General features: G+C 42.2%; 1 protein-coding gene across 1 annotated transcript in view; it reads left to right on the plus strand.

The window, feature by feature from the left end:
* etv4 (ETS variant transcription factor 4) overlaps positions 1–13287 on the plus strand; it is a 36610-nt gene that overhangs the window by 18333 nt on the left and 4990 nt on the right. Inside the window, exons 5-9 of the mRNA XM_080871996.1 lie at positions 5466–5595; positions 7011–7193; positions 7290–7705; positions 11529–11597; positions 12161–12208. Coding sequence (XP_080728122.1) covers positions 5466–5595; positions 7011–7193; positions 7290–7705; positions 11529–11597; positions 12161–12208 — 846 coding nt within the window. The remainder of the gene's footprint in view (positions 1–5465; positions 5596–7010; positions 7194–7289; positions 7706–11528; positions 11598–12160; positions 12209–13287) is intronic.

Genomic DNA, 13287 nt, shown 5'->3' on the forward strand with positions numbered 1-13287 from the left:
CAAACTGTCCCTCCCCCTAAAACCATGAAATATGAGGGTCTCTGTGATGATGTAACATTTAACAAAGCAGTTAGAAGAAGAAGAAAGTGTGTACATTATTGTACTTTATTGAGCCCCGTGGGGAAATTGCTCTCTGCATTTAACCCATTCACTCAGTGAAGCAGTGGGCAGCCATTGGGCGCCCGGGAGGTTATACTGCCCCAAATAAAAGCAGGAAGAGAAGTGAACGTGGAAGAACATAACTCTCCCTGGATCCGTTTACAAGACTGCCAGCACCGTATAAACTTTAGCTGCAAATTTGACATCATTTGGACAGAGAGATTTACTGTGATATACCAGAGAGTTTGTAATAGTTGGGGGAGACCAGAGTTTGTTTTAATGACTATTCCTGGAGCTGGATGTTACACTTATTCCCAGATTATGTTTTAAGATACACCAGCGGCTTGGCTTTAAAGATGGCAATGTCCCAACATTTTTTTTTTTTTTTTTTATTGTGGCAATCCCCAATTTTCCATTCTAGCTCTAATATATCAAAGTTTTACTGTGTCAAGAAGAAGATTTTCTGCATGCACACGTGCACCTTAAACAATATACACTACCTGGGGGGAAAAAAAGTCCCCACTTGGATTTCACTAAGCAAACAGGTAAGAGCCTTCCACTGGATAATTACTGCAGTGAATAATATGTTTCAGCTGGCAACAGGTTATTTAACCCCAACTGATGCACTCAATAGCTTATTTCTTAAAGCACCATGTAGGAAGACACATCCCGTGTTCGTGGAAAAGATGTTATTCCACGTCTGAAGAGTTAGTCATTGGTGGCCCGCATCAAGTGATGAAAAAAAAAAAAAAACCTAAGAAAATCTACTGAAACAAATAAAACTGAGTTAATAATGCTGTCCATTAAACCTGGAAGGACATAGTGGTGAATAATAGTCATCTCTGAGAAATAAATGCAGTCAGAAACTGGAGGTTCATTAAACACTTGGTGAAATAAAATCATTGAAATCAGCAATAAAACTCTTGATTGTGTTTAACAGTGAAATTAAGAACATTTCCACGCTCACAGTGTAAAAAGAATTCGAGGGATTGTGACTAAACAGCTGTGTAGCCTTAAGAAAACCACTTATCAGTGAGGCTAATCAAAATTAAAGGCTTTAGTTTGCTTGGGGAGCATAAACGCTGGACTCTGGAGCAATGGTAAAGAAAACACTGTTTGGTCTGAATCCAGATTTGCCCTGGTCCAGACCAATGGATGCCTCTGGGTAAGAAGAGAAGGGGATAAAGTGGCGTTCCCATCACGCCTCGTGGCTACCGTACAAGCCAGTAGGGGCAGTCTTATGATGTGACCTGAAATGAGGTCAGAAAAAAAAGACCAGGTTTTTCCATTTTAAATGGAGTTTTCTTTTGTATTCGCTGCTGGCACAGACATACTCCAGGATGATAATGCCAGGATTAGTTCAACTCAAACAATGAAGAAGTGGTTCAGGGAGCATTTTCACTCATGGGTTTGATACTACAGATACAGGGATGTGCTGGAGAAGCCATTTTTAGCTCCAGTCAGCCCAGTGGACCACTTTATCTAAAGCAAGTCAATATATTAAAGACTTAACTGGTCTTAAGGGTTAATTACAAAAACCCACCCTTTTCCAATTACGTAAGTACACATGTGAAAACTGTTAGAAGTGATACATTTGGCTCATTGTATGATGTCTGAAGCATCGCCCGCAGGGGTATTTCTTTTGGGGAAGAAAAAACAAAAAGAACTTTCTTTGTACAAGAACTCTATGACAAGTTTCATGAGAAATTCGAAGCAACAAAATGTCCACAAACGGAAACAATACAACTTTGTGTGCTTCCTTAGCAGAAAGATACAAAGTGGCCCGAACCAGAAAAAAAGAGAGGCCATCAGAGCCTTACAGGTCCTAAAACTGATGTCATGGTACTCTTAAGAACTAGATTGTAATAGCTGGGGAGTAGCACACATTTTAGCATAGCTGAAAGAATTAAAAAATGTAAGATGATAAATTTGAGTAATGGAGTGCAATCTGCCCCAGGGCACAGGAGATTTGGCTGCTTAAAATAGGCCTCTGAACACTTATGTATAGTAAACAGTCCCCAGATTTCATAAATCATTGTCACTTGTTAGTGTAGATAAACATTAACAATAGATAGTGTAGATGGATCCGTGTTTCTAAGGGACCCAGCATGTTTAGGCCATTGTCAGCACAATGCTTTTCCAAATCACACGTTATCATTCATTGCAAGTGCGATTGTGTTCCTTTAGTGAAAATGACTGCAGATTCTCTCAGAAATTGCTGTATTCATGTTTCACCAACTCTGTGTGTGTGTCTAATTGAAGTCCCCATGCGACAGCAGTCACACTCGCAGGCAAATTACACAAACACACAAATCTGCATGGTGCTCATTTACCAGATTAATTAATATTCCAGAAAGGTCACACACAAATAACTCAAACACACACACATACCCAGACCTTTCTGAGTACAGCTGACGCCGTTACCCGGCCGGTCTCTTTGAAATGGAACATCATCATGAACTGAAAGCCACATCAAGGGCAATATTCCTGCCAATCGCATTAGTGGCTCTGCTTGGCCGCGCTGTGAGTGGACACTCTCTGAGGATTGTCTGCAGTTCATGACCAAGACAGAGAAAGATGGGGATGTCAACAGACAAACACTGCTGTATTATTAGAGCAGCGGTCATGTGCCACCCTCTGTGTGCTAGCAGACAAACTGTCGGAGACTTAGAGGAGGCTGGAATCCCATCGCGTCTGTCTGGGAAATCTGGGTAAATGCTCTCTAATCCTGTTGATCCTCCACTAAAGCCAACACTTCCTCACCTGCCTGCCTGCCATGGGAGAGTAAGTACAGACCAAAAATAGGAAGGATATGATGATGAGCAGCGCTCTGAAATCACATAATTTATCATTTAATGTGTTTGCTTTCTCAAAGGCATTCAGGTTAAAGTAAAACAAACACTCGAACAGGAATTGCAAGTTTGAATCCACAGCAGTTGGCAGAGGATTTTGGATATGCGTAGGTGTTATTGAAAATGTTTAAAAAGGGTATTTGTGACACATGCTCAGAGAGGGAAAATAATAAAGGGCAGGGCAAGGTATATTGGACAGCAGTTGATGTCACACCCTGTAGTATATTTTTGTTTTGTTTCTTATTTTACTGTAAATGGGACCATATATAAAATGTTCTGCTGTGTGTGAAACTAGTGAGTGAGAAGCAAAAAAACTCGGGTGAATTGTTGGCATTTCCAAACTTTTTTTTATCAACTAAATATTATTATTATTACTTTAGCGATAGCGTTGTGTAAAGGTATTACACTTGTACAGTCCTGCAAAACTAAGTACGTCCCATTATTCAGTAACTTGTAAAAACCACCTTTAGCAGCAATGTTTTCAGGTAATGGTTTTCTATATGATTTCATCAGTTTCTCAGGTCACTGTGGAGGGACTTTAGCCCTCTTTTCTTTACAGTGTACATGAGTTCATCAAGGCTTGCAGACATTTGTTTATATCAGTTTCAATCAGGTTTAGGTGTGGATGGCACCACTGCATCCATCTCATAGGTTTTTCTGTTGTAGATTTGCTGCTGTGCTTGGGATGACACTCTTGTATGTCTCTGTTTGGCCCAAGCTTTAGCTGGAGGGCAGATGGCCTCAATGACTGCAAAACAAGCCCAGATCATCATATGTTGTATATTGTACCCAGACGTCTCTACTTTGGTCTTATCAGTCCAAAGGACACTGTTCCAGAAGTGTCGTGGTTTGTTCAGTTGTAACTTTGCAAACTTGAGCTCTGCCACCAAGAGGTCGTCGCCTGGCAACCCTTCCAAATAATCTGTCTTTTTCTAATTATACTCTCATGAACGTTAACATTTAACACACCGAGGCCTGTAGAATCTGAGATGTAGCTCTTGACCTTTTTTTGGCAGTTTGTTAAGCATTGAATGGTAGGACTATGGGGTGGAATTGTGTTAGCACACACCGGAAAGCTTCAGACCAGCAAACTGACAAAGCTTCTGAAGAGTCCTGCAAAATAATAACTGTTTTCATGTGACTACATATGTTTGTTGACCGAGTGTACAACCATTTAATGAAAACTATTTTAATGTTGCCATTTTATTTCTTTTTTAAGAAGTAATACTTCCAACTTCCATCTTAACAGCAGATCCCTGAGGCAGTTTGTGGTTTATGTCACTGTAATGTTGTGTCAGTTTCCATTTTGTTTCACTTTCTACCTCCTGCTTTAGTGGGACAGTCATTTTGGGCTTCATTCAGTAGAGCCAGACTTCTTTTTCCTCCTCTTTTTGTGAATGGACGATGCTATATAATTACCTGGGTTGAGCTTTCAGTGTGGTCTGCTCAGTCAGCTCCACACCCACTGAACACACACCCACACCCACACACAAAAGGGATACACACTTTTATGCACGCAGCCCACTTAGAGACTAGCCGAGATTGCTAATACACACGCGCGCTCCTGCACACATGCGCACACTTAAATACATGCCTCCCCAGCTGGAAGTGCGCAGCTGCTGCTGTTTACCCTGTCGGGACCAGAAAAACATCCTGTACAGTTCTCCGGGTGAAAACCTCCCCTCACATAATAAACACAAGCCCTCGGCACATTTTGAAGCTCCACTTTGGGTGGTTTCTGTGGCTGTCGAGGCAAAGGTCCCCTCCAGCAGTCTGGCTTGATGGACAGTTTGGTGTGTTAAAGATTGAGTAGATTCCTTTGGGGGATCATCATATGGAAAAAACATTTAGTTAAAAAGAAGCTGAAACTTTTTTTTTTTTTTGTAGCACATGACACATTATCAGGTTATCTGTTATCGCTGTCTGTGCTTTCTTTTTTATCTCGCCATCAAATGCAAAAAAAGAAGGATACAAGCAAAGGCTGACATCTGGATACCAAATCGGAAAGAATGCTGAGTGTATATGCCGTTCTAACAGAGCTGTGACATTTGCTTTCATCGCTCCATAGACATCTCTCTGGCCCGTACAGTTGTTTAACTTGAAGTTTAACACGAAGCTTAACTTTGAAAGAGGAAGTTTTGACTGCTGTTGTGTCTGGAAGAGCGAAGAAAAGTGGGCGAGGACACTCTGCGCTTTCAAATGACTGCTGGAATGTGGTCGTGTGCGAGCATGTGTGCTTTTGTGTGCCTGTCCCTGTCAGTGTTTATGTAAGTGTGTGTGTATGTGTGTTTATACGTGTCTATCTGCTGCCCTGTGTTTTGCAGTTGACAGTCACTAAAGCATCTAGGCTGGCATGTAAAAGAGATTCCTGTGCCGACAGAAGAATTTGTTTTTGCCGTTTTTGCCTTTGAGCTTAATAGCAGTAGTATCAGGGCAGGGCTGGATGACAAAAGAATATACAAAAGTTGTCCTGTGTGTGCGCCAAGTTTCATCTCTGTTTACTGTCTCTTGTAGCGGTGGCATTTCACAGCCCTCCAGTCACCATCAAGAAGGAACCGCAGAGCCCGGGCTCCGACCCCAGCCAGTCTTGTAGCCACAAACCGAGCTTCAGCTACCCCAGTGGAGAGCAGTGCCTTTATGCCAGGTATTTACTGTAGTGCATGTTTAGTCATGGATGACTTCACCCAAATAAAAACGGTGCATTCAACTTATCTTTATCTCACTATGAAGATAAATTCTTGGTTGAATCTGTCGAACTTTTAATATTTTATCTCTGGGATTTCTTCATCAACAATGCCATCAAAAATTACCTTCATGATTATTCAAGACAATCCAGACAAAACGGTCTTGTTTCTTCAATATAGGATAGTTTCAGTCACAGTAAGTTTTTTGTACAACACCTTTAAAAAAAACAAACAAAAAAAACCAATGGAGATCACAAAAGTAATAATGCAAAAAATAAAACGTCAATTAAAATAAAGAAAATATGATGTCATGTCACGAACTTAAGTGTTTTGAAGCTTGATATACAGGAAATCACTGCAAGCCTCATCCCCCTCGGGCAAACTGTTCAAAAGCTGAAGGGCAAAAGCACCGCCACCACCGTCGCCTCTAAATTTAAGCCTCGGTACGCAACAGCACAAACAAAAGCAGTGTCACCACTACTCGTGCTTTGGTGTTGTTTTTGGCTTATGGTTGACACATTAGAGAGCTGCTCTCGCTTGACGTGCGCTCGACTCGCTGCAGTCTAATCCTGGTAGTAAACCTGAACAACACTGGAATAAGGATACAAGAAGTCAAAACAGGGAGGAAAAGTTTGAAGGTGGTGAAATTTTTCTGCAAACTTTCCAACTGTAGCAACAACTTCTCTGTGATGGTGTCATCTGTATCAGAGAGATCTCTGTGGAGGGGAATCAGCAGGCTGGCACAGACTTGTCCCACGTTGCACAAAATGGGAGACAACACCAAAGTGTGCAGTATACCAGCAGTCATTGCATCACTTTTGTAAACGCTGCCATGCATGATGATGACAATGGCAAGTCTTAAATTGCCTTTATCACATCTCCCAATTTTGTGAACTTGCCCGCTCAATGGGGCCAGTGTGGCTGACCTGGAATCAAAAGTGTGCAACCAAGTCCGCGGCTATAAGCATTTTTTCTGCTAAATGACGGGCAATGAGTAAGCACACCTCAAGCAATGAGTATTTGTGGCAACCGTAACAACTAATTTCTGCTGTATGAAAGTGGGGGAGGAACTCTGAAGTGACACAAAAGGATGATTAATTGCCTCCTCAGATATTTAGACATCCACTCTTACCAAAGACAAAATAAATGCTTATTTTACTTTTTCTCTCAACAAAAGTGTACAATGACCAAGCCCAAGTTGGTCAACCCACATGTAAACTCTTATCACACGTTATTGACTGAATCCCTGCACATGAACTCTTGCTTTGTTTGTTGTATTCATTGAAGAAACAGCTCACCCCTGTTGTGACATGTGTAGTCATGCATGGATGTTTTTTTTGTCATGAGTGTATTCATGTGTTATTTGACTTCACAGTGCCTATGAGCAGAAAAGGGCAGCAGGAGGAGCAAAGAGCTCCTGCCCAGGGACCCCCGTGTCTCCCATGCAGCAGCATTACTCCCCCAAACCTGCCACGGCCGGACGGCCCGATGCTGGTTACATGAACCCAGGTGCCACCTCCCAGCCACTTCCCAGCAACAGTTACCCCATGAACGCCAGGTGACACGGCACTGAAATCTTACCATTGGGAATTCTGGATATTATGTTGATTTCTCCTGACGAATGCATCCTAAACTGCCTTATTTCATTTCCCAGTTCCAGGTTTCAGGGACCTTCAGGAGACCCCATGTGCCCTCAGTTCCCCCAACCAGCGCAGGCCTTTCAGCGCATGCCATCTGCCCCAGCTGGCCACTGCACCACTGGTGGAGGTGGGGGTGGCGGTGGGGGGCCAGGGGGCGGTGGTGGTGTTGGCTACCATCGGCAGCACTCTGACCCCTGCATGCCTTACCTGCAGCAAAGCTTTAAGCAAGAATACATGGACCCGCTGTATGAGCGGGCAGCCCATATGGCGGGGCCGGGTCATGTGAGTGGACAGGGACACGGGCATGGACACGGACACAACCATGGCCATGGACCACACCAACACCCACAGTTACACTCGCACCCACATCGGTTCCCACCAGCCCACATGATGGTCAAGCAGGAGCCCACAGATTACACCTATGAACCAGGTGAGCAATAATGACACTCATCTGTCTGAAACGCATCGTTTTAGCTCCTGTCCAAGGACCACCAGTAAAGACAAACTTGCTCTGATTGGTCAGGTGGAATTCCAAAAACAGGACAACACTGTTTAAGCACTTGCTCTGCTAACAAAAACATTTTAGCAACACTAAGACATTCTGACATCTCCAACTTTTCTTCTAAGTGATCCAAGTAATCAACACCCAATTACTGGGTGTTGATTAAAGATGTCAATGTTCAGGACTTAAGCAATGCCGTGGACTAAAAAATGACTTGAAAGTAACAGCTGCTTTAGTCAGATTTGTTCCACTGTTTAACAAATTAAACTGAAAAATATGTAAAAGAAGAGAAAAGCTTTATTTGGGACTTCATCCATCTTGAAATGCAGTGGATGTGACCACAGAGATTAGGCGAGAAGGAAACAGATGGGAAAGTGAGACACATTGTGCCAGTATGTTACATAGTGATGGAGATAAGGACCGTATAAAAAACCTTCTCTGCAAACAAGGCATTGCAGGCACAATGATAGTGTCTTTTTTTGTTGTTGTTTTTTACTGGGAGATTATAACTCTGTTTGGCATGGACACAACTGTGTTTTCTTTTTCTGCGCATGTAAAGGTTTTGCACAAGAGCCAAAAGACACAATTGAAGAGTATGCTAAAATTCTTTTACTCTATTAATTTCCAAGACCTGGGTGGCATGTTCTAATCTTTTTTGTCTTTTGGTCCAGAAAATAGTTCACAACCAGTTAATGGTCATATTAGAGGAAAAAAAGCATTTGAGGGACTCAAAACAGCAAATATAGAGCATTTCTCCTTGTTAGACTGCTTGCGAATCAATGGGTTGAAAACCCTCCCCTGTGTACATTGCTTACTCTAGAACAAAATGTCCAAAAGGCAAACAAACTTCTTCACTGTATCTGCACTCCTACTCAACTCCCTCTTAGCCTCCAAAACTCCTCCTTTCAACCCTCTGACACTTTGCAGTGAAAAGGAAGAAAAAAAAAGTTTTTTTTCTGCTGTAGCTACACCCCTCCCTCCCTCCTTCCTTATCCCGCTCCCTCCCTTCACCGCTCTCTGTGAGAGAGAGGCAGAGGAATTTCATTGAGAAAATGGAGGGCACTGGAAAGACTAGAGTCCCCGGTGGAGTGCTCCAGGGTTTCATGTTGCACCAGCGGCTTCCTTTTTCTGCAGGCAGATGAACTCATAATGGAAAAATGAGCGTGGCCACAGTAACTCGAACCTCTCACTGGCCGGGCTTTGGGAGTGGGTGAGGGGAGGGAGTGGAAGGGTAATGGGGGGAGGTAAGGGGTGGGGTAGCCAGCTCAGGCACTTTAACAACAAGCACTACCAGCATTCGAGTATACAAAGTAGCTCTTCTGTTGGCTTCTCCCTGAATCTAAAATGAGCGAGAAAAGTAACACGTAGCATCCTCGTTCACCTGTATTAAAATGGCTAGAGGGCTGACAGCGGTCCACATGTGCTGAAAACGGCTGAAATCCAAAGAAAACAGAATTTCTGACTGTCTTGACTTGCTGTTTTTACAGTAACAATGACAAGAGTCACACAACCTTGAGAAAGAAATGGGGGAAAGTACCAAAGGATGTTTTTCTGTGGATAACTGCTAGGTGGAGGAGCAAGTTTTATTTGGTGGGGTTTCCTTAAAAGACTCTCTCTGATATGGGTTTTAACCAATCCAGAGGCTGATCTGACATGAAAGATCAAAGTTTATCTTTATTTTTGTAGACGATTATACAACAAGTGACTGGACTGTGTGCAGGATAATAGAAAGTGACAGGGGCCTAAAACTTGGATGTGATTACCAGTAAATTTTCTGCACTCAAGAACATGTACTCTCTCTCTCTGTTACTGAGCAGTGTTTAACATCTGTATTGAAAAGTCAGTCATTGGATCTCAGGTGGTCTAAAACAGCGGTCCCCAACCCTCGGGCCACGGATCGGTACCGGGCCGTGAGAGTTGTTGCTCAGGTGTGAAATTATGGTTTTCAGGTTTTTTGTAGTTAACTAGATTTCCCTGGGTCTTTTCCCGTGTTGTAGTTGTGTGTCTTATTTTGAAAGGAATATTTACGGGTTACCATAGCGACCATAGAGCGCTAAGGGGCAGAGAGGAGGATGTTACTCTCAATGTTGTTGGCGCACTTCAGGAGGACGCTCCTAATAAAGTTACACAATTACACCGAGAATTCACGTTTATTATTATATTTACAAAATACCACAGTTTGTGTCTTGGTCGTATCATTTTATTTTGTTGTATTTATCCGTGACACCTTAAAAGTCGGTCCGTGAAAATACTGTTTGTCATTAAACCGGTCTGTGGCTCAAAAAAGGTTGGGGACCGCTGGTCTAAAAGAACCTTTTTCTTTTAACACGTCAATAAAAATCCAAAAGCATTCTGCAAACATTTAAATGGAAAATGATGTTTCTTTTAGGCAGCTGAATTGGAGTCTTCACGATAGAAACCGCATCCCAAAAATCTCCTAAGCAATGATTGAGGACAGTTGTTATTGCCTTTTTTTTTTTTTTTTAAGTGATCAAGTAGTACATGCTACATACTTGTCGATTGATCTTCTTGAGCTTCTTAATGTGCAGCATACAAAACCCAGCCATGCCAGCCGCAACATCTGCAAGGTTGCATACATACAGGCAGGTCTGAAGACATACTTTCCTTCAGTTATTTGTTATTTTCTGCTGAATTACAGTGTCACTGTAAGAAATTCTATCCCAAAATTTTGATGTCAGAAGCACGTAATGGAAAGCGAGTAATAAAAAACACCACCAGTGTTTTCTTTCACTTTGCACAATGTGAACAATGACAGTCAAATGCCGCAAGTATACAGTCTCATTTTAAAAGCCGGGTAGATAATGAGACTCGTAGTTTCACATACAAATTGGCATTCCATCGCTTAATCACTGCTATTGTGTTGAATCAAAGACGCAGAATGGTCATGCCACGGAGCAGACAATTAACCCCAGTGCTCTCACACCCAGTCTACCCATCAATCCCTGGTGAGAGCCTGCCATCTCTGGCAGACATATTATTTACAGTATGATCGAGCGCCGCTGCTCTGGAATGGAGGTTTGATTTTCCCCAGTGGCATCTTATCACAGTCGCAGAGCTGCAGCTGCATTCCCCAGGAGTGAGTCACGGTCAGAGCCAGAGGCAAAGAGCTGCACCTTTCAGTTTTATACACTTGCTTGGCTCATTGATACAGTTGACAGACTGTAAAAAACAGACAAACAAGCTCTTATAATAGGCAATGAGTCACCTTTTTTTGTATGCTTAGCCAAAGAAAGAGAAAAACACACAGACAAAGGTTAGTGGCTCGGTCACAGGAAATGGAAAACAATATTCTCACATTACATGTGAAATGCACTTCACAACTGTCCCAACTTGCAGAGAATTTTGCCGGAAGGTTTATGAAGAGCAGTGTAAAATCTATATCAGTGATTTGAGCGAGCCAACGATGTGCCCAGACAAAGTGCAGACACTGTATACTGTACCACTTTTCTGGTCTGGTGCAGGTGCTTGCTCATGGCCTAAAAATACCACCAGGGACAAGAGAAGTGATATGATAAATGCAGCATTTGCCCTTGCAGGTCACAATGATCCCACTAAATCCAGCTAATACACCCACTTTTCTCAAACAGGTAGTGCTTAGGAAAGCACATTAGCAGCCATCCTTGCATTTTAATTTGACTTGACACCTTACAGGGATTTCTAAATGGTACTTTATGCCATAATTAAATGTCGGTTCAATTTGTTAACCTGTAGTTCGTTGTTTCTGTTACAGATGTGCCTGGATGTCCCTCTATTTACCATCACAATGAGGGCTACCCAAACTCCCAGCATGGCAATGAAGGTAATGTGAATGTTTTGCATTCTACTGCAATAATGCCCTTTAAAGGCCTCCAATAAAAGTTATTATGGAGTTAAAGGAATTTAAGTGATGTCAGTATACAGAAATTGCATGTACCCAATCTGCCCTGTCTCAAAAGCTTTATCTACTCTGGTTAGAGGTCTGCGGTCATTGGCTAACCGGCCTAGAGTGTGCGTGCTTCCATTGGCCAACCAGTGGTGTGTCTGTTTCCATTGGCAGAGGCTCTCGCCTCACCCCTGCCTCAAGAATCCCTGAATAAACATAAGTCTTAGAAAAAGCACACTATTTCCCCAGCAAAAAGGAAAACAAGCCCTCCCTTCTTTACCATTGTTTGCAAGACCATTTTCGGCAATTTGAAATCTCATTCAGATGCACTCAGCATATAAGATATCACAGGTCTAGTATACTGAAAGGACATTAATGTTGTGAGTTATTTTGGTTGAAATATATTTAAAGCTTGCCACTGGTTCCAGATGAACAACCTTGTTGTGCCAGGATGAAGTCCATTTGAAATACTGACACAATTCTCCCCCCTCGTCTCTTAGGGTATCTGTTTGAAAATGACTCCCGTGTGGTTCCAGAGAAGTTCGAAGGTGAGCCTGCTTACCACATATCCCCTCTGCATGCACACACACAACTTCAAATGCACAGCACACAGGTGTTACTTAGTGACAACAGGAAGAAAAGAAAATCACAGGAAACACAGTCACTTACTTCAATCTCTTACATGACTGATTCTCTGCCAGAAGTAAAAGTACCCCAAGGGTATCACTACAGTCGCTGTGGGGGGACATGAAAGGATTAACTCAACTATTACAATTTTAGTGAACCTTAACAAGTTTGAGAAGAAAGGTTAATGGTTTATTTAAAAAAAAAAAAAAAAAAAAGTAAATGGCTAAGCAGAAGAAAAAGAAATGCGTTTAATGATGGTCAAAAAGCAAGAAAGTGGTATACATTTGAAATTTGCTGCAGAAAGTGAATTGCACTTTAGAATCGAAGTGAACAGAGCAGCAATAATTATTATTTACACGTCATTTTAATGTTCACAGTGTACTGACAGTATGGAGTAAAACAACGTCTAGTTTTTCTTACACAGAAGCCAATTTTTCCCATTTTATCTGCATGCTAATTGGTTAATGTGGGGTCATGGTGGTTGCAGAAAATGAAACTGCTGGAAACCGAGGTACATCATAGTACAAAAAAAAAAAAAAGTTGGGAACTACTGCCTTACTGTCTATCATATTATACACACATCAGAAGGATCCCGGTGTCCTCAGAAACTGAGTTAGTGGGTTTGGTTTCCTTGTACCCTCCAGGCAGGGCTCCTCTGTCACAGAAACAAGCTTTTCCCATGGTGTTGTTGGTTATTGATGCTAAGGGAGATTGAGTGAAGAGCCTGAGGCCGTCAGCACTCGTTGAACCAGTCAAGTGTGCAAGTTCTCTGAGAGACGACAGCAGTAACTTAGCTGTGCATCTCATGTTCCAACACCTGTGTACAAAATATCAAGTACCTGGTAAACAACCGAGAACCAAACACCAATCAGTGTCCATTTACCTTACTAAGTAGTAAGCTTGATTTCTTTCTTTTTGCCCTGTACTGCCCCTTACTTTTATCTCTATTTGCCTCTAGTTCAACATGCTCTGGCTTTTTTAGCTGCAAGCTGACATTTAT

Source organism: Rhamphochromis sp. 'chilingali' (genome assembly GCF_963969265.1).
Source record: "Rhamphochromis sp. 'chilingali' genome assembly, chromosome: 22".
Taxonomy (NCBI): Eukaryota; Metazoa; Chordata; class Actinopteri; order Cichliformes; family Cichlidae; genus Rhamphochromis; species Rhamphochromis sp. 'chilingali'.